The sequence below is a fragment of the Mobula hypostoma genome, chromosome 4 (assembly GCF_963921235.1).
Source record: "Mobula hypostoma chromosome 4, sMobHyp1.1, whole genome shotgun sequence".
Classification (NCBI taxonomy): Eukaryota; Metazoa; Chordata; class Chondrichthyes; order Myliobatiformes; family Myliobatidae; genus Mobula; species Mobula hypostoma.
Window position 1 is genome coordinate 39,693,813 of NC_086100.1, and position 27,571 is coordinate 39,721,383.

At 45.6% G+C, this 27,571-nt stretch overlaps 1 protein-coding gene across 1 annotated transcript in view; it reads right to left on the minus strand.

Annotated features, from left to right (window-relative positions):
- The window catches only part of mccc1 (methylcrotonyl-CoA carboxylase subunit), an 80,394-nt gene extending 64,314 nt beyond the window's left edge, over positions 1-16,080 (minus strand). Inside the window, exon 1 of the mRNA XM_063045668.1 lies at positions 15,821-16,080. Coding sequence (XP_062901738.1) covers positions 15,821-15,879 — 59 coding nt within the window. The 5' untranslated portion in view covers positions 15,880-16,080. The remainder of the gene's footprint in view (positions 1-15,820) is intronic.
- Between the last annotated feature and the right edge of the window lie 11,491 nt (positions 16,081-27,571).

Sequence of the window (27,571 nt, forward strand, 5' to 3'; positions counted from 1 at the left end):
GCAGGTATCTCGGTAGACCTACTGCCAAAACAGGTTGACAACAGATACCATCTCCTTGGCCCTACACTCATCTCTGCAGCAGGTGGACAATAAAGACACCTATATCAGACGATGGTTTACTGACAACCGCTCTGCCCTCAACTCTATAATTCAACCCCAAACTCCAAGACCTGGAAGTGAAAACCGCACTCTGTAACTGGATCCTTGATTTCCTGACCAATAGACTGCAAACTGTACGGAACATCTCCACCACAATTATTCTCAAGAATGGTGCCCTACAAGATTGAATCCTGAGCCCTCTACTCTACTCTCAGCACACTCATGACTGTGTGGCTAGATTCTGCTTTAACTCCATTAGCAAGTTTACAGATGATACACCATAGTGGGCCAATCTCAAGAAGTGACAGTCAGAGTACAGGAAGGGTATAGAGAGCTTAGTGACATGGTGTCATGATAACAAACTTTCTATCAATGTCAGCAAAAAATAAAAGCTGGTCATTGACTTCAGCAAGAGGGGATTGCACATGCTCCTGTTTCCATCAAATGGTTGAGAGCTTAAAGTTCCTAGGAGTGAACATCATCAATAATATATCCTGGTCCAACCACATAGACACCAAAGGCAAGAAAGTTCACCAATGCCTCTGCATCCTCAGGAGGCTAAAGAAATGTGGCATGTCCCCGCTGACCCTTACCAATAGTTATCAAACCACCACAGAAAGCATCCCAACTGGATGCACCATGGCTTGATATGGCAACTGTCCGTGACTGCAAGAAACTGCAGAGAGTTATAGATGCAGCTCAGCACATTACAGAAACCAACCTCTCCTCCATACTTTCTATTACTTATTGCTGCCTCAGTAAAGCAGTCCAGCATAATCAAAGGCTCCTCTCACCCCAGACATTCTTTCTTCCCCCATCGGGCAAAAGATAACAAAAGCCTGAAAGAAAGCATTAAGAGATTGAATGGTTTCCTTGTACAATCTACCTTGTTATGCCCTTGCACATTACTGCCAACCCGCACTGCACTCTATCCTGCATTCTGTTATTGCTTTATCTTGATTGCTTCAATGTACGGAGCAATGAATTAATCTGCGAGAGCAGAATGCAAGACAAGCTTTTCACTGTACGTACCTCGGTGCATGAGTCAATAATAAACTCATTCCAATTCAAGAGAGCGAGCTCACTTGCCTAACTTTACTGAATGATGCAACTTTGACTAAGGTGATCCCTTTAGCTTTGATTTACTGGGTGCCCCACACTGCCAACAAAAACTTAACATCAACTAGTCAAATAGCTTGGTCCAGTATTAATACCATACTACCATGCTCCATTGTTCTACTGGCTAAATTAATGCCAATGTTGTGATGAAAGTTTAAACCAGATTTCCACCAACACTATTATATGACTATATTTGGAAAAAAGCAAGGAAATTCTCCGTTACCTTTACTTAGTCCCTTTTTATGGCATGATGTGAGAAACCAACAGAAGAAGATACTTGCCCATGATGTGGTGAACCCACAGATCTCAGCAAAAACCTCCAAAGTTAGAGAAACTTAAAAGTTCCTGAGGGGTCTTGACCGGAAAGGGGAATTTTTAAACCCCCTCTAAAAACTGTGTCTTTGAAATTTCCTTCCTCAGAGGGCAACAGAAACTTTTGAATATAAAGGCAGAAATTGATAGATTATTGATAAATCTGAAGTGAAAGATTACCATAGGTAAGTTTGAAATGTAGAGTTATGGTCATGATCTTATTAAATGATAAAGCAGGTTTAAGGGTTTGAATAGTTTACCCCATTTCTATTACATTTGCTTTTATGTAAAAACCAATGTTTTTAGTTTTTTTAAATTTTAATAAAAACAAAACACAGTAAACAAGAAGCAGTCTTAAAACCAATGCCTCAACGCCTGGTACATCACCGAAGACGCTTACAGATTTCCACAGCTGAATGGTGGTGAGCATTCTGACAGGGTGCTTGACAGCCCGGTAAGGGGACTCCAGAATCACAAGAGTCTGCAGAGTCTGTATATTCAGCAAAGTCCATTATGGACACAACCCACTCCATCATTGAGGGTATCCTCTACAGGCAGTGCCTCAAAAAGGCAGCATCCATCACTCAGAGCCCTTAACTCACTACTACCATCAAGAAGGTAAAGGAGCATGAAAACCCACACTCAAAGATTCAGAAAGAGCTTCTCCCATCTGCCAACAGATTTCTGAATAGTCCATGATACCCCGGCACAGCCCCAGCTAATTCTCCCCACCCCTCAAACATGTAAACGTAACTTTGCTGGATCAAATACCGACAGCACAAAAAGATCGTTACTTATCTTTTCACCTGTTTATTTCTTCGAGCTCAGCCGGCGAGTGAACTTGGACCCGACATCAGGGAGAGACTCTTTCTCATCTCCCCGGCGGTTCTACAAGTTCACTGCCCAATGTCAGAATTGTCAGAAGTTATAAGGCCACTGATGCAAAAGAACAATCAGTTTGATAACCATTCCGGCCAGGTCAATGGACTATTGATACAGAGAACAATGAGTTTAATAACTATTCCGGTCAAGTCAATGGACTATTGACACAGAGAACAATCAGTTTGATAACTATTCCGGTCAAGACAATGGACTATTGATACAGAGAACAATCAGTTTGATAACTATTCCGGTCAAGTCAATGGACTATTGATACAGAGGACAATCAGTTTGATAACTATTCCGGTCAGGTCAATGGACTTGATACAAAAGTACAATCAATTTGTTAGACACTCCAGCCACCTTAAATAAAAAGGGAATGTCCTACCTGGTTTGCCGGAGCCACAACTTAATTACAAAGATAAGAACATCCGTCAAATTTGTGCTTTAATTAAGAAAGGAATGTTCTGTCTAATTTCCATCAGGTACTGCTTTATGTCAAAATCAAAAGGTGTGAAAAGCCCAGAGACATCTGATGTGGATCTAGGCAAACTTTAGAACCATAGAAAACTACAGCACAGAAATAGGCCTTTTGGCCGTTCTTGGCTGTGCTGAACCATTTTCTGCCTAGTCCCACTGACATGTACATGGACCATATCCCTCCATACACCTCCCATCCATGTATCTGTCCAATTTATTCTTAAATGTTAAAAAAGAACCCGCATTTACCACCTCATCTGGCAGCTTATTCCATACTCCCACCACTCTCTGTGTGAAGAAGTCCCCCCTAATGTTCCCTTTAAACTTTTCCTCCCTCACCCTTAACCCATGTCCTCTGGTTTCTTTCTCCCCTTGCCTCAGTGGAAAAAGCCTGCTTGCATTCACTCTATCTATACCCATCATAATTTTATATACCTCTATCAAATCTCCCTTCATTCTTCTACGCTCCAGGGAATAAAGTCCTAACTTATTCAATCTTTCTCTGTAACTGAGTTTCTCAAGTCCTGGCCACATCCTTGTAAACCTTCTCTGCACTCTTTCAACCTTATTTATATCCTTCCTGTAATTTGGTGACCAAAACTGAACACAATACTCCAGATTCGGCCTCACCAATGCCTTATACAACCTCATCATAACATTCCAGCTCTTATACTCAATACTTTGATTAATAAAGGCCAATGTACCAAAAGCTCTCTTTACGACCCTATCTACCTGTGACGCCGCTTTTAGGGAATTTTGTATCTGTATTCCCAGATCCCTCTGTTCTACTGCACTCCTCAGTGCCTTACCATTAATTATCTTGCTCCAAAGAAGGCAGCTGTGAGACATTATTCAAACACACTGCAGTCACAGACATAGTCAGTACTGAATCCATTGTTTACAGGGATCTTGAGAATTCCCCCATTCTCTTAAACTTTAAAGTTGCAGACAAGAAAAAGGTCCACCAGGCAAGGGGGTAGTTCCAGAAACACAAGGCATTCCCTTTCCAGTATTCATTTTTTTTCACATGCTGTGGCTCGCTTTTCAACCGGAAATCAGGGTGCCACCGCCACCAAGATATTAACCATTCCCTCCTTGCCCAAGTGTGTACAATTATTTACATAATCTATCAAGATAGATAAGAACACAGAGGGAACACAAACCTGTCCTGCAGGGGTCACCCATAAATTGGTCCGAGGTTCAAGGTGGCAACCCATTTGGGACTGTAGTTTGCGCTCTCCTTCAGGGGCGTCCCCCTAGAACTTACGTATTTCCCCCCATATCTGGCATACCCGTCCTTAGTTTTTAGTCTAATAAGAACTTGTTAGGCTCCCGAGGGGACCAAAAGTGTGGGGTCCAAGGCTGTCCGTTTTGCTGCTGCACCAGCCTGAGCATTACCCTTAAATATCTCATCAGATTCCCCAGTACAGTATGGGCTGCACATCTAGTAATAGCCAAAACTCGAGGTAGTTGTAGAACGGTGAGTAAGTTGTTTACAAAGGTAGCAATACTAATGGGAGGGGGGGCAGAGGAAGTCAGGAATCCCCCGAGTTCTGTAGTCAGGGCATAATGGGAGTCTATGTAAAAGTCTGCACTTCAATCTGTTTGAGATTTCTTTTCCACAGGCTTTTTCATTTTAAATTCGAAACGTTAATCAAAGAGGATTCCAGCTTAGGCTTGTTCTTTTGGCTCCTCCACTGAAGCCCTCATTCAGGCCCTTTTTATTTTGTTCCAAATAGTTGTGGACTCCCTCTTCAAAGTCATCTTCATTTATGACTTGGCGTTCTTTTTTAAGGTCTTCTACAAAGAATTGGTTCAGTGGTGGATTCTTCAAAATCAGAACTGAGTACGCTGCCTGTTGCTAGGATACAGGCATGAGTCAGAGCAAGTAGCTCAGCCTTCCGGGCGGAGACAGCTGCTGCAAAGGAGACTTGCTCAATTACTTCACTGTCGTCACTTATCGCATAGCCAGAACATCGTTTATCCTCTGGATCCACAAAAGAGCTTCCATCCTCATAAAACGTTGCCTCGGGCTTGAGGGGGTATTGTGGAAGGGATGGGAGAGTCTGTCCTTCTTTCACGGTGATCTCGGGGCTGGGGGTGCAGTTGGTGTGACTGACTTCATGGCCTGAAATTGCCCAGAGATGGGGTACAACGTTTTGGGTTTGGTCAATATTAAAAGAGTGTCTTACCAGATGTCCCGTCTTCACCTCTGACTCCTTCCAGTATCGGAGTTGGCCCGCGGCCAAATCCCGCCAGTCTCCCTCGGTGCTGGAGGCTTGTTTCGTCAGGGTGTAGGCAAGGAACCCTGGCTCTTTGGCTTGAACCCAGGGCAAAGGCTAACGGTGGTATGGGGAACCACCAGTCCTGTCTGTCGCCAAAGGAAACCCGGAACTTCGGCCAGTGATGCACTGCCCCCTCTTCCTTTAACCTCTCCAATCACCGTGACTGGGAACTTCTGTCCTTTGAGGGGTGCATAATACTGCTTTTCCTCAGTTGAGCACACTGTAGGATCATAGCACAGAGTTACATTAGGGTCTGTCTCTGGCAGAGAGGGTTCAAACGAAGTGGAGTCCAAATTAAGTGCCCACCACTGGGCGGTCGGTTGTTCGCTAGTCCCAGGGTGATACCCTTGTCCGTGCATAGAATTTCGACTTCCAATGGACAGAGCAAGTCTCATTCTGCTGGATTACACCTCAGACTGGTGGTGACTGTAAATTAAACCTCACACTGCGTCCCCTTGGAATTTCACCTGCAGTGGCTGGGTACATGAATATGTACGTTCTGTGCCTTCGAACCCGGAGTGATTATAGCGTCTGATAGCTGTTATCCCTTTTCCTATACAATCATAAACGGAATTAGAATTGCAGCATCTTGCAATATTATATTGGGCTCTTCCTGAGGGGTGGAACTCACGGTAGGAAGCATCCTTCTTCCTGCTGAACATATTCACCTTTCATGTTAGTTCCCTTCGGGTTGATCGGGATTCAAAAGCTGGGTCCCAGTAATATGTCAAAGCTCGTCGCATTCCATTTCGGTCATTGTCAGGCCAAACCATATTATTAGTTTTAATCCTGTTGGCTAATTTAGTTGGTAAACACTTGAGTAGTGGGGCATTAAACTGGGGGAACGGATTCCCATTATTAAAGGCTTGGTCTCCTGCGAAAGTGCCATAGCAGGCCATAAATCACTCCCGATTTCCCAGGTTTAGGTTTGCATTCAAGTAGTTTAGTGATATTTACAGGCTGTTGCAGAGCCCTGTCCAAGGCTTGAATAATCCAGTCTGTCTGTTCATTCTCATTATGGATTCCCGCCGGAACTCCTGATAAGTTTGGTATCTTAATTCTGCCTTCCATTCCCGCCCCTCATCAGATGAGAAAGTCATGCAACAAAGACAAAATAAATCTTGCGGGGTCGCGTTATACATTTGTATAGTACTGCGGACATACCAAGCAAACTGTGCTGGTTTTTCTTTTCTATCGGGAGCCTGATTCATGATCGTTACCATCTCTTGAGGCTTCCAGGGTGCATACAAGATTTACTGAGGGCTATCCCTGCTCAGCTGCTCATGGACTGGGCAGCATTTGGGTAGGCAATTGTCTTTGTGGAGCCCTTAACTCTGGGGTTTTATTGGATTCTTCCTTCCCTGTCTTGGAATAATCCCCGATATTCCCTTTCTGGATCTCAGAGTATAGGGAGCCTTCCATTCCCTGCCGCTGCTGTTTTACCTGAGCGGCTACCATACCTGAATACTGGGAGGATTGGGGTTTGGAAGCACTGGGTGCACTCGGCCTCTGGTAAGGTGGGGAATAAGGTGGGTGCCCAATCCTCATCGCGGTCACTGTCCTTAAACAGGGTCGGTATGCCAGATATGGGTTCGGGATCCCGTATTGGCCCTGGATCTTCGTGTGCGGCACTGCCAATTTTAAACCTTCCTGTCTGTCCACATCTGCTTTTGCCTGTTTTCTTTGTTTCTCGTTCTCTCTTTCTTCTCCCTTCTACCCATTAGCACTCCACTCTGCCTGCAGTGTCTCCCAACTCTTGGGAGTCCCTTCTGCCATACCTACCTCTATCCCTTTATCACATGCATTATTCCTCCAGCTGGCCAGTAAGGTACCATTCCATTTAGTATAGGCTCTACCTATCCATTCTTTAATCAATAATTTCCACGTTTTACTGCAGTTCGTTTCCCAAATTAAATTTACTGCTTGTCTCCCCTGGTGGCCACACTGTTTCTCTAGATTCTTTGTTAGCACTGCACTTAACATCCGGAGGTCCTTTTCTTACCTGGTATTCGTTCACACATAGATGTATCAAGGGCCTGTCCAATTATTGCCCTTATCAGTTGTTCTTAATTACCAAGTCAAGTATATAGCACATTTAAAAACAACCACGTTGATCAAAGTGCTGTACAAAGTAAAGCAAGTAGCCAAAATCACAAATGCACGAAACAGACAAACCAACGAGACAGACAGCTTACAGATACAAAATACACAACACAAGGGCTTAGGCACAAGCCACTGGGTGAGAAATTTAGCCAGCCTGCCTCCCCCTTTACCAATTTCAACCGGCTGTCTTATCAGGAGGCAGCTGATAAGGTCAAATTCGTCAGGTAGCAGTGGCCGCCTCTCCTGACCAGGGTCCCCAGTCCCGATTCTTTCCTTAGGAACAAATACAGAATACCCAATGTCACCTGCAGCCTTTAATTCTCACAAAAACTGCCAGCCTATTTTCCGTTAATACTCACAAAAAAAAACAACTCTCACGTACTCTGGAGATCTTTCCTCCTTTATCCTGAACTTGTCTCATTAAATTTCAACAGGCCATATTTCTGCTGCCAAGGTGAGAATTTAATGGGGCTGCCAGTCTTGTATTAATTACAAATTTCAACCAGCCATATCCTGATACCCGCAGCAATGTAAAAGAGACAACTGCTTACCTTAAATCCTGTATCCAAACGGGTTGCCCGATCCCATTAAGGTACCAGTCCCAATGGGCGAGGGGCAAAATTGCTCGGTCGGACACGAGGAGTAGCCAGAGGTAAATTACCTTGGGGCGCCTGCCACTCAAATTGTGTTCAATCCAAGTTCCCTGTCACTTACTCAGCCCAGAGAGACGTTCCCTATGTTGGGATCCGAGTCACGGCACCAAATGTAAACGTAACTTTGCTGGATCAAATAACGACAGCACAAAAAGATCGTTACTTATCTTTTCACCTGTTTATTTCTTCAAGCTCAGCTGGTGAGTGAAGTTGGACCTGACATCAGGGAAAGAACCTTTCTCATCTCCTCGGTGGTTCTACAAGTTCACTGCCTTATGTCAGAATTGTCAGAAGTTATAAGGCCACCGACACAAAAGAACAATCAGTTTGATAACTATTCCGGTCAAGTCAATGGACTATTGACACAGAGAACAATTAGTTTGATAACTATTCCGGTCAAGTCAATGGACTATTGATACAGAGGACAATCAGTTTGATAACTATTCCGGTCAGGTCAATGGACTTGATACAAAAGTACAATCCATTTGTTAGACACTCCAGCCATCTTAATTAAAGAAAGGAATGTCCTACCTGGTTTGCTGGAGCCACAACTTAATTACAAAGATAAAAACATCCGTCAAATTTGTGCTTTAATTAAGAAATGAATGTTCTGTCTAATTTCCATCAGGTACTGCTTTTTGTCAAAATCAAAAGGTGTGAAAAGCCGAGAGACATCTATGTGGATCTGGGCGAACTTTGACCCTTACCTTGCTCCAAAGAAGGCAGCTGTGAGACATTATTCAAACACACTGCAGTCACAGACATAGTCAGTACTGAATCCATTGTTTACAGGAATCTGAGAATCCCCCATTCCCTTAAACTTTATCAACAGGGCAAGGAAGCTTTAAGAGTATAAACTAGTGTTTGTTTCACTACCATGCACCAATGTTAACAAATGCAAACCCACCACATTGCAATGAAAATCGGAGGCAGGGACCAGTGCCCAAGAATCCTGAAGACCTGGAGGCTTATGGTGTGATATATAGAGAACCTGCACTACAGCACCCAGAGCCTGGGGACCCACACCGCCTAGTACTGAGGCTAATCCAAAGCCCGACATTTCAGCAACTCAGAGTCCAGCACCTGGGGAAGCTACAACTTAGACCATAAGATACAGGAGCAGAATTAAGGCCACTTAGCCCATCGAGTCTGCTCTGCCATATCATCGTGGCTGATCCAATTTTCTCTCTCAGCCCCAATCTCCTGTCCTCCCCCTGTATCCCTTCATGCCCTGACCAATCAAGAATCTATCAACCTCTGCCTTAAATATACATAAAGACTTGGCCTCCACAGCTGCTGTGGCAACGAATTCTAGAGATTCACCACTCTCTTCATCTCCATTCTAAAATGACACCCCTCTATTCTGAGGCTGTGTTCTCGAGTCTTAGACTCGCCCATCATAGGGAACATCCTCTCCACATCCACTCTACCAAAGCCTTTCTCCATTCGATAGGTTTCAATTAGATCACCCATTATTCTTCTGAATTCTAGTGAATACAGGTCCAGAGCCATCAAACACTTTTCACATGACAAGTAGTTTAATCCTGGAATATTTTTGTGAACCTTCTTTGAACCCACTCCAGTTTCAGCACATCCTTTCTAAAGATAAGGTGACCAAAACTGCTCATAATACTCGAAGTGAGGCCTCACCAGTGCTTTATAAAGCTTCAACAGCACATCCTTGCTTTTATATTCTGGTCCTCCTGAAATGAATGTTGACATTGCATTTGCCTTCCTGACTCAACCTGCAAATTAACCTTCAGGGAATCCAGCACAAGTTCTCCCAAGTTCCTCTGCATCTCAGTTTTTTGTATTTTTTCTCTCATTTTAGAAAACAGTAAACCCTTTCATTTCTTCTACCAAAGTGCATGACCATACACTTCCCAACACTGCATTACATCTGTCACTTCTTTGCCCATTCTCCTAATCCAAGTCCTTTTGTAGTCTCTCTGTTTCCTCAAAACTACCTGCTCCTCCACCTGTCTTTGTTATCATTGCAAAATTTGCAACAAAGCCATCAATTCCACCATCCAAATCATTGATATATAGAACACAGAACATAGAATAGTACAGCACAGTACAGGCCCTTCAGCCCACAATGTTGTGCCGACCCTCAAACCCTGCCTCCCATATAACCCCCCTTAAATTCCTCCATATACCTGTCTAGTAGTCTCTTAAACTTCACGAGTGTATCTGCCTCCACCACTGACTCAGGCAGTGCATTCCACGCACCAACCACTCTCTGAGTAAAAAACCTTCCTCTAATATCCCCCTTGAACTTCCCACCCCTTACCTTAAAGCCATGTCCTCTTGTATTGAGCAGTGGTGCCCTGGGGAAGAGGCGCTGGCTATCTACTCTATCTATTCCTCTTATTATCTTGTACACCTCTATCATGTCTCCTCTCATCCTCCTTCTCTCCAAGGAGTAAAACCCTAGCTCCCTTAATCTCTGATCATAATGTATATTCTCTAAACCAGGCAGCATCCTGGTAAATCTCCTCTGTACCCTTTCCAATGCTTCCACATCCTTCTTATAGTGAGGCGACCAGAACTGGACACAGTACTCCAAGTGTGGCCTAACCAGAGTTTTATAGAGCTGCATCATTACATCGCGACTCTTAAACTCTATCCCTCAACTTATGAAAACTAACACCCCATAAGCTTTCTTAACTACCCTATCCACCTGTGAGGCAACTTTCAGGGATCTGTGGACATGTACCCCAGATCCCTCTGCTCCTCCACACTACCAAGTATTCTGCCATTTACTTTGTACTCTGCCTTGGAGTTTGTCCTTACAAAGTGTACCACCTCACACTTCTCAGGGTTGAACTCCATCTGCCACTTCTCAGCCCACTTCTGCATCCTATCAATGTCTCTCTAAAATCTTCGACAATCCTCTACACTATCTACAACACCACCAACCTTTGTGTCGTCTGCAAACTTGCCAACCCACCCTTCTACCCCCACATCCAGGTCATTAATAAAAATCACGAAAAGTAGAGGTCCCAGAACAGATCCTTGCAGGACACCACTAGTCACAATCCTCCAATCTGAATGTACTCCCTTCACCATGACCGTCTGCCTTCTGCAGGCAAGCCAATTCTGAATCCACCTGGCCAAACTTCCTTGGATCCCATGCCTTCTGACTTTCTGAATAAGCCTACCGTGTGGATCCTTGTCAAACGCCTTACTAAAATCAATATAGATCACATCCACTGCACTACCCTCATCTATATGCCTGGTCACCTCCTCAAAGAACTCAATCAGGCTTGTTAGACACGATCTGCCCTTCACAAAGCCATGCTGACTGTCCCTGTCCATGATTCTCTAAATGCCCATAGATCCTATCTCTAAGAATCTTTTCCAACAGCTTTCCCACCACAGACGTAAGGCTCACTGGTCTATAATTACCCGGACTATCTCTACTACCTTTTTTGAACAAGGGGACAACATTCGCCTCCCTCCAATCCTCCAGTACCATTCCCATGGACAACGAGGACATAAAGATCCTAGCCAGAGGCTCAGCAATCTCTTCCCTCGCCTCGTGGAGCAGCCTGGGAAATATTCCGTCAGGCCCCGGGGACTTATCCGTCCTAATGTATTTTAACAACTCCAACACCTCCTCTCCCTTAATATCAACATGCTCCAGAACATCAACCTCACTCATATTGTCCTCACCATCATCAAGTTCCCTCTCATTGGTGAATACCGAAGAGAAGTATTCATTGAGGACCTTGCTCACTTCCACAGCCTCCAGGCACATCTTCCCACCTTTATCTCTAATCGGTCCTACCTTCACTCCTGTCATCCTTTTTTTCTTCACATAATTGAAGAATGCCTTGGGGTTTTCCTTTACCCTACTCGCCAAGGCCTTCTCATGCCCCCTTCTTGCTCTCCTCAGCCCCTTCTTAAGCTCCTTTCTTGCTTCCCTATATTCCTCAATAGATCCATCTGATCCTTGGTTCCTAAACCTCACGTATGCTGCCTTCTACCACCTGACTAGATTTCCCACCTCACTTGTCACCCATGGTTCCTTCACCCTACCATTCTTTATCTTTCTCACCGGGACAAATTTATCCCTAACATTCTGCAAGAGATCTCTAAACATCGACCACATGTCCATAGTACATTTCCCTGCAAAAACATCGCAAGTTCTAGCCTTATAGCCTCATAATTTCCCCTTCTCCAATTAAAAATTTTCCTGTCCTCTCTGATCTATCATTTTCCATGATAATGCTAAAGGCCAGGGAGCGGTGGTCACTGTTCCCCAGATGCTCACCCACTGAGAGATCTGTGACCTGACCTGGTTCATTACCTAGCACTAGATCTAGTATGGCATTCCCCCGAGTCGGCCTGTCCACATACTGTGACAGGAATCCGTCCTGGACACACTTAACAAACTCTGCCCCATCTAAACCCTTGGAACTAATCAGGTGCCAATCAATATTAGGGAAGTTAAAGTCACCCATGATAACAACCCTGTTATTTTTGCACCTTTCCAAAATCTGCTTCCCAATCTGCTCCTCTGTATCTCTGCTGCTACCAGGGGGCCTATAGAATACCCCCAGTAGAGTAACTGCTCCCTTCCTGTTCCTGACTTCCACCCATACTGATACAAAAGAGGATCCTGCTACATTACCCACCCTTTCTGTAGCTGTAATAGTATCCCTGACCAGTAATGCCACCCCTCCTACCCTCCCCCCCCCATCCCTTTTAAAGCACTGAAATCCAGGAATATTGAGAATCCATTCCTGCCCTGGTGCCAGCCAAGTCCCTGTAATGGCCACTACATCATAATTCCATGTATGTATCCAAGCTCTCAGTTCATCACCTTTGTTCCTGATGCTTCTTGCATTGAGGTATACACACTTCAGCCCTTCTACCTTACTGTCTTTACACCGTTTATTCTGCTTCTCTTTCCTCAAAGTCTCTCTGTATGTTAGATCTGGCTTTACTCCATGCACTTCTTTCACTGCTCTATCACTCTGGGTCCCATCCCCCTTGCAAATTAGTTTAAACCCTCCCGAACCATGCTAGCAAACCTACCTGCAAGGATATTGCTCCCCCTCGAGTTCAGGTGCAACCCATCCAATCTGTACAGGTCCCACCTTCCCCAGAAGAGATCCCAATGATCCAAAAATCTAAAACCCTGCTCCCTGCACCACCTCCTCAGCCAGGCATTCAACTGCCATCTCCTCCAATTCTTACCATCACTGTCACGTAGCACTGGCAGCAATCCTGAGAATGTCACACTTGAGGTCCTGTTCTTCAGCCTTCTGTCTAATTCCCAACACTCACACTTCAGGACCTCATCCCTCTTCCAACCTATGTCGTTGGTCCCAACATGTATCACGACTTCTGGTTGCTTTCCCTCTCGTACCAGGATGTTGTGCACCCGGTCAGAGACATCCCAGACCCTGGCACCCGAGAGGCAACAAACCATGCGGGTGTCCTTCTCACGTCCACAAAATCTCCTGTCTGCTCCCCTGACTATAGAGTCTCCAATGACAACTGCTCTCCTCTTCTCCGTCCCACCCTTCTGCACCACAGGGTCAGACTCAGTGCCGGAGGCCCTGCCACCATGGCTCACACCTGGTCGGTCGTCCCCGCCAACAGTATCCAGGATAGTAAACTTATTATTCAGAGGAATGGCTACAGGGGTGCTCTGCACTACCTGTCTGCTCACCTTCGCTTTCCCCGCTCTGACTGTCACCCAACGACCTGCTTCCGACAGCCTAGGTGTGACGTAAAAAAGATTCAGACCCAACACAGATGCCTGTGGAACACTACTGGTCACCAGCAGCTAACCAGAAAAGGCTCACTTTATTCCCATTCTTTGCCTCCTGCTAATCAACCACTGCTTTATCCATGCTAGAATATTTCCTGTAATACCATGGGCTTGTAGCTTGTTAAGCTGCCTCATGTGTGGCATCTTGTCAAAGGTCTTCTGAAAATCCAAGTACACAACATCAACTACTTTTCCTTGGTCTATCCTGCTTGTTATTTCTTCAAAGAATTCCAGCAGATTTGTCAGGCAAGATTTTCCCTGAGGAAACCAATGCAGACTACAGCCTATTTTATCATATACCTCCAAGTACTGTACCCTGAAACCACAGCTTTAACAATTGACTCAATATCTTCCCAACCACTGCAGTCAGACTAACTGATCTATAATTTCCTTTCTTCTGCCTTGGCCCAAGGCAAGTCCCAACCAAACATCTGGGCAAGCTGTAGCCTGGCATCTAGGAAACCCATAACCACACTAGGGTGACCTGCAGCCTGGCACCCAAGCACATCAGAGCAACGATAAGGAAATCTGCAGCTCACACAAACTACTGGGCAACATCTATGTAGGGAAACAAAACAGGACCTCATGACCTACCCAGCACCTCCCTCTGGCTTCCCACCCCCTTCTCTTTATTCCACGATCCACTGTCCTCTTCTATCAAAAACAAAAGAGATTCTGTAGCTGCTGAAAATCTTGATCAACAGACACAAAATGCTGGAGGAACTCAGCAGATCAGGCAGCATCTATGGAGGGGAATAAATAGACTATGCTTCAGTTTGAGGCCCTTTGTCAAGACCGGAAAGGAAATGGGAAGAAGTTGGGAGGAGAGGAAGTAGTACAGGCCAGCAGGTGATAGGTGAAGCCAGGTGAGTGGGCTGGTGGAGGGGGGGGAGGGGGAATGAAGTAAGAAGGTGAAAGGTGATAGGTAGAAAAGGCTGAAGAAGAAGGAATTTGATAGGAGAGGAGAGTGGGTCATGGGAGATACTGAAGGAGAAGGGGAACCAGAGGGAGGTGATGGGCAGGTGAGAAGAGGACTGAATTATTGGAAATTATACAAATTGATGATTATGCTGTCAGGTTGTAGGCTACCCAGATGGTGCGGCTTTCCTCCTCCAACTTGAGAGTGGCCTCTTCATGGTAGTAGAGGCGGCCATGGACTGACATGTCAGAAAGGGAATGGGAGGTAAATTAAAATGGCTGGCCACCAGGAAACCATGCCTGCTGTGGCAGACAGAGTGAAATTGCTTGACATCCCCCACCAATCTACATCAGGTCGCAACAATGTTGAGAAGGCTGCACCAGGAGCACCTTATACAGCAGAAGACCCTTACAGATTTTCAGGTGATGTGTCACCTTACCTGGAAGGGCTGCTTGGGGCCTGAATGGTGGTGAGGGAGGAGGTGAAAGCAGGATTTCCCGGTGGCCACACATTTTAATTCTACATCCCATTCCCACTGCCATGAGGCCATTCTCAGGTTGGAGGAACTACAGCTCATAATCGATCTGGGTAACCTCCAAACTGACAGCATCAAAATTGATATTTCTAACTTCCAGTAATTGCTCCAACCTCTCCTCCTCTCTTTTTCCATTTCCTCATTCTGTCTCCCTCTTTGCACCTTCTCCTATCCTTACCTGCCCATCACTTCCCTCTAGTACCCCTCCTCCTTCCCTTTCTCCAATGGTCCACTCTCCTATCCTATCAGATTTCTACTTCACCTCTTTACCTTTTCCACCTATCATCTATCTCCCAGCTTCCACTTCATTCCTCCACTTTCCCCCTTACCCGGTTCACCTGCCAGCTTGTACGCCTCCCCCTCCCACCACCCTCTTATTCCGGCTCCTTCGCCCTTTCTATCCAGTCTAGATGAAGGGCCTCGGCCCGAGATGTCGACTGTTTATTCCCCCACCCCACCCCACCCACAGACACCGCCTGGCCTGCTGAGCACCTCCAGCACTTTGTGTTGCTCAGGATTTGCAACATCTGCAGAATCTCTGCTGGATCTGCAGCTCGGCGGCCCGCAGCTGGGCAAACCTGAGACAGCCACTCATATTGCACCTGGAGCCTCTGCCAACTCCGCTGACCGAGAGCCCCGGACACTCACTTTTTCAGGTTCCACCTCAGCCAGCGCAGCATTAGCTTATTCACCAGCACCGCCGCCATGCTTGAAACTTGATAGGGAGGGACAAAGAGAAAAGGACCTCCTATTGCAATTCCAAATTAAAGATATCTGAAACCAAATTGCTCCGTGGTTATGATGCTGTGCTCATCAGGAGTTGATTATTATCTGAAACCGAAAAATAGATGTACGAGTTTGTGCTTTTTCACGCTCAAAATTCCCGACAGTCTTCTCGTCCCTCTAGCCGACCCGTAGCGCGGTCCCTGGGAACGAGCCAATCGCTTTCCAACAGTAGAAACCATGCAGCCAATCGAATTTGGAGGGGCTCGCCTAAAGGTCCTAATGCCCGCCTGGTTTGACTCTGCGAGTAACGTGACCTTCAGTTCGAACGGCAGAGGTGACTCCGCGGTCGGGAAGAATACGTCGAGTTTATTGTATGCTTAAGTGGAAAGAGTGGTTGAAATGTCTAATACCAGAGGGCAGGTATTTAAGGTGAGAGGGAATAGTTTCAAAGGCGATGTGAGGGGCAGGTACTTTACACCGAGTGGAGGGTGCCCGGAGTGGTGGTAGAGACCGATACAAGAGACGTTTATATAGTCATACGAATATGAGGATATAGACATTGTGTTGGTATGAGGGGTTAGTTTACCATTTGATTATTAATTTTTTGACGTATATATTCTTCTCAGGCTTCTAGCCAGGTACAGGTTCGATTTTAACATATTTCGATGAGAAGTCTGCCGTCTTCATCAGGGATGATGCCTAGGCACGTCTAGTCCGATGATGTATATACTCCCTAAGACTAGAGAATAAGAATTTTAACAAAGATTAAGGTCTCGCTCTAATCAAGAACTGGAATATGATTTTAAGCAACTTCGGACAGTGGAAATCTCACTGACTGAGAATAAGCAATCAGGAGGAACGGACGACGGGAGTTGCGTGTATAAATACCACCGGACTAGACGTGCCCAGACATCATCCCTGATGAAGATGGGGGAGTTTGTCATGAAAACGGCGGCTAAAATCGAAACCTAGAAGCCGGAGAAGAATTATATGTCATATATGCACTTGTTGTTGTTGTTCGTCCATCGTTGACGTCGATGAGGACCTCGACACCATTATTGATGGTGTTGAGACTAGCGCGTGATTTGGATTTAAGTGAGGGGGAGTTGCGCAGCGTCAGCCTCACTCTCTCTTCCCAATTCCCATCTGGATCCAGTGGCAAGACAGAGTCTAGACGGCTGGAGATGGGACTAGGCGCAGTGGATGACCAGGACGTCTTCTGTGTCTCATCTTGCTCTACACGTTCCACGACGCTTGCAGAGACCGCCTTCTTGACCGTGACCGTTGGACCTTCCATTGGTCTCGTCCGCTCAATCCGCCGGAGTCTGTCTTCGCATGCTGGGATAGACAACTCCCTATCTCACCGAGGGTTTGAGACCCGTCAGCTACCCTCACCTGGTTTAGCCGGCTTGTCGAAGCCGTTGCCCGGGGTGTGGCCGCTGTCGCATGCAAACAGCTACGGGGAGCCACAGGTGAGAACTGAGTGCCAGGTGGGGACCAAAGGTGGACTAACCGCCTTGAAAAGGACGCGATATGTTACCCCCACTAGAGTGCTACCCCTCCCTGACACCCCATCCATCCACATATACAGTAGATCCTTTTTAATTAATTTATTTGGTTCGGCACAATATTGGACCGAAGGACCTGTCCTGTGCTCTACTGGTCTATGTAAAAGCTGATTGTAGCAGCATCACAGGCACACAACAGCATTCATAAGAAAAATCTTAAGTGAAAATTGTACAGGACATGATGACCTCCATGAGGGACAGCTGGGCATATATGGTGGTAGTGCCCAAATCTGACCAGAAGTTGTCAAGCAGAAACTTTTATGACAAAAGCAAAATCTTGGATGTATGGAGTCATAGAGCACAACACAACAGAACAGAAACAGGCCCTTTGGCCCCTCTAGTCCATTCCAATCCAATTTGTTTAGTCCCATCTACTTGCACCTGGACCATATCCATCCAAACACCTCTCATCCATGTACCTACCCAAGCTTACAATTGAACCCCCATCTATGACTTCTTTTGGCAGCTCATTCCAGACTTGTGGCATCTTCTGAGTGAAGAGGTTTACCCCAGATTTCCCTTCAATTTTTCACCATTCACCCTAGTTGTAGTCTCACCCAACTTGAGGAGAAAAAGCCTGCATGCATTCACCCTATCTTAACAACTTAATTTTGTATATCTCTATTAGATCTTCCCTCATTGTCCAGTGATCCAGGGAATAAAGTGCTAACCTATTCAACTTTTCCCTATAACTCAGGCCCTCAAGTCCTGGCAACAGCCTTGTTAATTTTCTCCGCACTCTTTCAGGCTTATTCATACCTTTCCTGTAGGTGTGGCCAGAACTGCACACAATACTCTGTTTGGCTCAATAATGTCTTGTACGACTTCAAAATAACACCCCAACTCCTGTACTGAATGGCCTCATTTATGAAGGTCATTGTGCTAAAAGCTGTTTTCTGACCTATCTAAATGATTCCACTTTCGAGGAATTGTGGATCTGATTTCCCAGGTCCATAGGTTTTTGCCACACATCTTGGAGCCCTACCATTCACTATGTAAGTCTTACCTTAGTTTGTCCTCCTAAAGTTCAACAATGGACACTTCCATCTTTCAGCCTATTTTCCCTTATGGTCAAGATCACACTGCAAGCTTTAATAGTCTTCCTTGTTTTCCATTATACCTCCAATCTTGGTTACCATAGTTTACCATATTAACATCTAAATTATTAATTTTAGATGATAAGCAATAGCGGCCCCAGCACCAATCTCAGCAGCAACCACTGGTCATTCACGTCTCCATTCAGAGATAACCAGTGTCATATCCAATTGATTACTTCATCCTGAATGCTAAATGGCTTAAACAAGAACCCATGTAGACAATATCCACCCACCTTCCTTCATCCACATAATTGGTAACCTCTTTGTAAAAAAGTTTGGTTTGACCCAATGTATGGCCTTACTGACTGTTGTGTGAATGAAGTCACTGGAGAAAAGTACTGTTAGATGTAAAGCAGCCTATTTATTTGACAAAACAAGATACAGCAGGCATCCTGTACCAGGAAAGGCCAACCTTAAGCAGAATGTACTCAAATAGGGCAGCAGAAATTCCCTGCTTCAGAATCCTCCCAATTACTCTATGTGCATCTACATCTACCCTATCATTCCTAATGACTGTCTACAAAATGCTAACCAGAGTGATTGCTCCAGAAGTTTGAACAACAGTCTTTAGAAATGCAGCTTCATTTGATTAGCTGTTCTCTTCCTCTGCTGGCCAATTGCAGTTTAATCACATTCCTTGTCTTCACCCCTTCATTCTCTCGTAGCTAAAACTCTCTTTCCAGGGGCACCAGCAAGGTAAATGTATCAGGCTCACAGGCCCTCTCATCAACCCACAGGAAGGAGCTGGGGTGGTCTCTATGTGAATGACTGCAAGGACATCTCCCATTGGCACCCTGTCCAAACTGTCCAGTCGATCACTGGCCCCCACCGCTGAAAGGCCCCAGCTCATTTGTATTCACTCCCCACTCAGGCTTGGGGGTGACTCTGCAGATGCCGTGTGCAATCTTTTTCAGTCCGCTATGCTATTGAAGTTGTGGAACCTGCTCTCTCTAACTTAAACCCCTCCCCATCTATTTTCCCCAATATCTTTTCTGTTACCATTACACTGCAGCATGCTATTCACAGGTTTCTCTCATGCTCTTGATGTCTTCTGCCTTCGAGTTTGTTGTGGGTGTGTTTTCATCAGCTGTGGTCAGGTTTGGTGTGGCCAGCTGGTGTTCATCTCTTAGGTTCTCTATACTTGGTTACTGGGTACACTTGATCCCACGTTCTGTCTGCAGCAGCAACAAGAAGGTGAGCTGCATGGTTTCCACTTGGCTGCCTTGCCAAGTCTGCACACAGACACAAATGTCACTTGTTAGAAGTTGCCATCTGCGGTCCTATTCATCTGGGAGCAATCCTTGCCCTTTCAGATAGCACCCTCACTGTGACTTGGTCACCCGGCTGTGGGAGGCCATCTCCTTTCCCTCCGGCTCCCTCCGATCAGCAATGTGCTTCTGTTGTTTTGCTCAGTCCTTCAACACTTTAGGTTGGTTACAAAGGTCTTTCACGTACTATGTCATTCTATCCCTGTAAGCCCTGTAATTACAACCCATAATTACCCCGTAAGGGAGTTGCATTGGTTGTTCCACCAATAATCCATAAGGGCTGAGACCCAGTGTGCAGCTTGAGATTGTTTGCAATCCCATCAGGATTCCTGGTAATGCATCAACTCATGTCTTTCCTGTCTCAGCTATAGCTTTGGCTAAGGCATTTCTGATTGTTCAGTTCATCTTTCCTACCACTCCTGCTGGTGGTGCAGTCCCTTGTTGGGAAAGCCTCTACCCACCGGGTGAAGTGATCCATGATTACGAGAGAGTAGCTTTTCCTCCTGCTTTTTAGCAAGGGCCCCGTGAAGTCCATCTGGATGTTTACTCAGGATCTCCTCCGCTGTGGCTGGTTTGTCAGGTACAGATGATACAAGGGCAGTAGAATTTCTCAACATCCCCAGCCACCACCAGTCCTGCTGGAGGGACACAATCATGCTCTGCCTTCCCGGAGGCATCACTCCGTGATACGACCTCAGTAGTATTTCTAATACACGGTGGGGCCACTGCGACTCCTTCCTCCCCGTGTGTCCAGCTCCCACCTGGCCCTCCTTTGTTCCCTCTCTCCTCCACTTTTCCTTCTCTTCTGCCTCCACCTCTTCATATAGTTCCACTAAACTGGCTTCAGTCGTTTCTTCCTGCACACTCGCAATTTCAATTGCTTCCCGTACCTCTGCTGCCTTCTTTGCACTGATGCCTGCCCACTCGTTTCCCTTCTGCTCTGTACTCTCCCCTTTCTGGTGAGCTTTTACTTTAATCACTGCCGCCTCTGCTGGCAGACTCACTGCTTCCAGCAGTTCTTGTATTACATGCCTGTGCTCAATACCTGGCCCTGTTGAGGTTTCAAATCCTTGTCGCTCCCATGGTATCAGATAGTCGTGCACCACCCCGAAGGCATACCGGCTGTCTGTATATTCATTTGCTCGTCTGCCTTTACTGTTGCACAGTGCTTCTATCAGTGCCACAGTTCTGCCCCCTGAGCTGATCAACCCGCTGTCAGTGGTCCTGAAACTAATTCTTCAGCTGTTTCCTTCATCACGGCCCACCCAGTCCGTGGCTTCCTGTCTATGTACCTCAAAGACCCAGCTCTAAAAATTTCCTCTGCTTCCCCTTCCAGAGAAATCTCCTTCACACTGATATCTTCCTCCAGCTGTATTTCCTTTTGACACTCGTGTGCCTCCCCCTCTGTTGTGGATGGTGCTCGTGGGATCATTTGTGTCCCTAACTATTGTTACTGTCCTGTGGGCAGCTGTCAGGGTATCAGTACTTATGAGGCACTGCCTATTGGGGTCTATTTTAATTGGCTTTATCTTTACTCGATCACCATCTTGCTTGCGTCTGGCCCACACTGCTGGGAATTGCTGACAAAGTAACCCACAGACACCGTCCCGGCTCCAGTCTCTAATAATCAGAGCAGCTGCAGCTATGCTGACTACGTTCTGTACTCTGTAGGTTGAACGTGTTCACTGCTCCTGGCTTGTCCATATTATTTCTCCCTTTCCTGAATCGATAATGGCCCCTGCTTCCCTTAGAATGGCTATTGCAAGGATAGTACTCTCATTATTTGGACAGACCCAGAAGTACACTGGAAGCTGCGTCCCACCAATTTCAAATATCTGCAACTCGTTACTTTCTGCTTTCACTGTTTTTCCTGTTACACCTGTAACATAAATAGCCTATCTGGATGTTGGCAAGGGCAGGTCAGCTATCAAAACCGATGCCCATGTTCACTAACGTATTGCATTGCCAGCTCCCACACAATGCTCATCAAAGTTGCTGCTGAACGCAGCAGGTCAGGCAGCATCTATAGGAAGAGGTATAGTCGACGTTTCGGGCTGAGACCCTTCATCAGGACTAACTGAAAGAAGAGCTAGTAAGAGATTTGAAAGTGGGAAAGGAAGGGAGAGATCCAAAATGATAGGAGAAGACAGGAGGGGGAGGGATGGACCTAAGAGCTGGATAGTTAATTGGCAAAAGGGATATGAGAGGATCATGGAACAGGAGGCTTAGGGAGAAAGAAAAGGGGGAGGGGGGAAAAAACCCAGAGGATGGGCAAGGGGTATAGTCAGAGGGACAGGGGGAGAAAAAGGAGAGAGAGAGAGAGAAAGAATGTGTGTAGATAAATAAATAATGGATGGGGTACGAGGGGGAGGTGGGGCATTAGCATAAGTTTGAGAAGTCAATGTTTATGCCATCAGGTGGGAGGCTATCCAGACGGAATATAAGGTGTTGTTCCTCCAACCTGAGTGTGGCTTCATCTTGACAGTAGAGGAGGCCATGGATAGACATATCAGAATGCTACACTTGCCCTTACGCTTCCTGCCTTACCACCATTCAGGGCCCAGACAGTCCTTCCAGGTGAGACAACATTTCACCTGAGTCAGCTGGGGTGATATACTGCGTCTGGTGCTCCTGATGTGGCCTTCTATATATTGGTGAGACCCGATGCAGACTGGGAGATCATTTCGTTGAACACCTACGCTCTGTCTGCCAGAGAAAGAAGGATCTCCCAGTGGCACATATTTTAATTCCACATCCCATTCCCATTCTGAGATTTCTATCCACGGCCTCTTCTACTGTAAAGATGAAGCTACACTCAGGTTGGAGGAACAACACCTTATATTCCGTCTGGGTAGCCTCCAGCCTGATCACATGAACATTGACTTCTCTAACTTCTGCTAATGCCCCACCTTCCCCTCGTACCCCATCTGTTATTGACTTGTATATATACATTCTTTCTCTCTCTCTCCTTTTTCTCCCTCTGTCCCTCTGACTATACCCCTTGCCCATCCTCTGGGTTTTTTTCCTTGGCCTCCTGTCCCATGATCCTCTCATATCCCTTTTGCCAATCACCTGTCCAGCTCTTGGCTCCATTACTCCCCCTTCTGTCTTCTCCTATCATTTTGGATCTCCCCCTCCCCCTTTCAAATCTCTTACTAGCTCTTCCTTCAGTTAGTCCTGACGAAGGGTCTCGGCCCGAAACGTCGACCGTACCTCTTCCTGGAGATGCTGCCTGGCCTGCTGCATTCACCAGCAACTTTGATGTGTGTTGCTTGAATTTCCAGCATCTGCAGAATTCCTCGTGTTTGTGTCATTGATATACCTATACAGGTGTACATCCGTAGGTCACCAGCGCCAGCGCCGCATCTTTTCCTGATCTAAAAGCCATCTTTACCAGCTCTATGATATGATTGACAGTCAGATTGGTCAAACTAGGGACTAATGGGGTGAGAGATTATGTGTCTGCCATGACTTGCATTTCTTTTTCTTTTCTTTTTATTGGACACTGCCTCCAACCATGTTCTGATACTTACTTTATACTTTATTGTTGCCAAACAATTGATACTAGAACGTACAATCATCACAGTGATATTTGATTCTGTGCTTCCCACTCCCTGGATTACAAATATTAAATATTAAAATAGTAAAAATTAGTAAATATTAAAAATATAAATTATAAATCATAAATAGAAAATAGAAAAATGGAAAGTAAGGTAATGCAAAAAAACCGAGAGGCAGGTCCGGATATTTGCAGGGTACGGCCGAGATCCGGGTCAGGATCCGTTCAGCAGTCTTATCACAGTTGGAAAGAAGCTGTTCCCAAATCTGGCCCTACGAGCCTTCTCCCGGAGCGAAGAGGATGAAAAGTGTGTTGGCTGGGTGGGTCGTTTCCTTGATTATCCTGGCAGCACTGCTCCGACAGTGTGCGGTGTAAAGTGAGTCCAAGGACGGAAGATTGGTTTGTGTGATGTACTGCGCCGTGTTCATGATCTTCTGCAGCTTCTTTCGGTCTTGGACAGGACAACTTCCATACCAGGTTGTGATGCACCCTAGCAGAATGCTTTCTACGGTGCATCTATAAAAATTCGTGAGGGTTTTAGGGGACAGGCCAAATTTCTTTAGTTCTCTCAGGAAGTAAAGGTGCTGGTGGACCTTCTTGGCAGTGCACTCTGCTTGGTTGGACCAAGTCAGGTCATTTGTGATATTGACCCCTAGGAACTTAAAGCTTTTGACCTGTTCCACTTGCGCACCACTGATGTAAATTGGGTCGTGCGGTCCGCTACTCCTTCTGAAGTCAACAACCAATTCCTTCGACTTGCTGACATTGAGGGATAGGTTATTGTCTTTGCACCATGCCACCAGGTTCTTAATTTCCTCTCTGTACTCAAACTCATCATTACCCGAGATACGGCCTACAATTGTTGTGTCACCAGCAAACTTATATATTGAGTTTGATGGAAACTTGGCTACACAATCATGGGTGTACAGTGAGTACAGCAGGGGGCTGAGTACACAGCCTTCTGGGGCACCGGTGCTCAGAGTGATTGTAGAGGAGAGCTTGTCCCCTATTTTTACAGCCTGGGTCCTGTCTGTGAGGAAGTTGAAGATCCAGCTGCAGATCTGAGTGCTAAGGCCCAGGTTCCAGAGCTTAGGAATCAGTTTATTTGGAATGATGGTATTAAAGGCAGAGCTGTAGTCAATGAAAAGGAGCCTTACGTATGCGTCTTTATTCTCCAGGTGTTCCAAGGAGGAATGTAGGGCCAGAGAGATGGCATCTGCCGTTGACCTGTTGCTCCGGTAGGCGAATTGCAAAGCGTCAAGGTTGACCAGTAGGCTGTGGTTGATGTGTGCCATAACCAATCTCTCGAAGCACTTCTTAGCAATTGATGTCAGAGCCACAGGTCGATAGTCATTCAGGCATGCCACCTTGCTCTTCTTCGGCACTGGGATTATCGGTGCCTTCTTAAAACACGAGGGGATCTTAGACTGAAGCAACCCACAGCTGTAGCATATCAACTGCTTTACTGTTTTATGCCTGGTCTGGCAATCCTTTGCTAGCTGTGCTGGTTGCTGGCACACAAAGCAAACCCTCTGTGACGTCATAGCAGCTGCACCCACTATAGCCACTTTACGATTTCTCTTGCACACCTAATTTCCATGAAACTATCGCAGAGTAGGTCGACCCCACCACTATCCCTAAATCTAAAACTTCCAGGTGGGCTGAGCTCAGGCCTTCTTTCATCATTTTCAGGAAGACTTGGTCATCCCTCCCTGGACTACCCAACCCTGAATACTCCTCATATGCTCAATATTTATGTTCTGCATGATCCATGGCTGTCTCATCAGCTCCTTGAATCACTGTCATTATTGTTCCCCAGTCACTCTCCCCTCCCACCCAGGCACTGCCTCACTTCCTCTTTAAAAGCGTGATATCTATCTTCATTGCTGGCATTCTCGGTAGTTACTCATGTACCATCCTGCACCTCCTGGACAATACTGTCCCACATATTAGGGAGATCTAGTGAATTTCAACCACTCCCTTGCGCTTGCACCAGAATTCCGAATTGCAACATGCGACTTTAAGAGAGGGCAACTCTGACAAAACACTCTATTTCTCCCTGGGGGTGAAGGGCTTATAAATAGTTATAATCAGAGCCAAGGGCTGGCTTGGATCATCAGGGTTCTCAACCTGACATTGCCTGACCTCAGTGGGTGGCAACTTGACAGATACATCTGGGTAAGCTTCTCTCTGAAATGTCTCCACACAATGCAAACCATAAATGACGGATACAAGTTAAACAGTACGCACCTAGAACCGCAGAGTATGTATTCTGCATTCTGCCACTTAAATGCATCTAATCTCATGATGCCTGCTATATTCCTTTGCATCTCACTTGCAAAACGCATACGCTAAAATGTAACTCTCCAAACAAGTATATACGCCTTCACTCTGGCGTCCCGAACCGTCAGTAACCACCCTTTGCAACTGGTGGCTCCATCTCACCAAATTAACACAGAGTTTTGTCTCTTACATAAACACACATGACATGCGTACGCTACTTTTATATCTACCAGTTCAGCTCTCCACGTTTGTGTTACCTTGCGTTCCCATGTACCACCGACCTGAACAGATTCAAGTGTGAGTGCTAATTTTAAAAATACTCACCCACTTAGACTGCTGAAATTGCTGGCCACATGATGGGTTGTCGGAAGGTATCTCACTTCTGATGCCAATTGTGTGAATGTAATCACTGGAGAAAAGTACTGGTAGAATTGAAGCAGCCTCTTTATTTGATAAATCAAAATACAGCAGGCATCATATTGAGACCCTTTTGAGGGTAAAGATTTAGCTGGCCCAATGCTACCTGACATTTATGTGCATGACATCAAGGGACAATTCCATATTTACAATGCACCCACAATGCTTTCTTCGAAACAACACACAAGCTTCACACCTCCTGATTCGCACCCACACCACAGACTTCTAGGTTAATTTTAATCAGCATTGTCTGGTCTGTGATTCACAGCTTTTAGGAATCTCTTGTTCAGAGCTACATTTTTAATGTAATCTATAATCTATATTTAGATTTGAAAGGTGGTGGCTAAAATTATTTGCTATATGTGCTAAACCTAAAAATTATTCTAACACTGACATCCCCTAATCAGGCCCTGTCTATCTTGTCCTTTGGAATGCCTTTCAATAATTTATCCATGACCGATGTCAAGCTCACTGACCTATAACTTCTTGGTTTAGAGCCTTTCCTGAATGGTGGAATAACATTAGCTAGCCTCCAGTCCTCCAGCACTTCATCCATGGCTAATATCTCTGCCACAGCCCCTGCAATTTCCACACTAGCCTCCCACAAGGACTGACAGGACATGTTGTCAGACCCTGGCAACACCCCAATTTGTCTCTAGACAGCGAGCACCTTTTCTGCTGTTATCTAGAAAGAGTAATGACCTCATTACTCTTTTGCCTCAGTTGTATAATCTTTGTTTTTGTCCCTCCAAGTAAGAACAGATACAAAAAATTGACCTTAGATCTCCATTTCTTTTGGCTCCATCCAGCGGTAATCTTTAAGAAGATTAATTTTGTCATTTGCTGTTAATCTACTGATAGAAATTGTTGGGAGGTCAGGCTGCTCCTATGGAAAGAGAAAGAGCTAATGTTTCAGGTCTGAGACCCTCAGGTGGGGAAGAGAGAAATCAATTTTCAGTTATAGAGAAGGTGGGTGAGGGATAGCTGGTACAAAGTGAGACCACTTTGTGATTTAGAATCAGGTTAGAATGAAAAATTGAGCCTAAATTACACTGATATATTAATAACAGAAACAGCTAGTCCTGACACAGATAGGGTAGGAAGTGTCAAATTATCTGATCAAAGAACATTTGATATAAAACAGTACAGCACAGGACAGAGCCTTCAGCCTACAAGGTCTGTGGTAAACGTGATGCTGAATTAGACTAATTATCCTCTGCCTGTTCAGGATCCATCTCTCTCCATATTCATGGGTCTAAGAGTTTCTTGAACACTGCTATCATACCTGCTACCACCATTCCACCAGGAAGCCAGTTCTAATATTCTCTGTCAAAAAATAAAATTGCTACTCACATCTCCAATAAACTTCCCCATCCCCTCTCAAATTCAGTGCATGTACCCTAGTACCTGACATGCCCATCCTGGGGAGAAAGATTCTGACTGTCTATTCTATCCATGCCTGTCATGATTTTATAAACTTT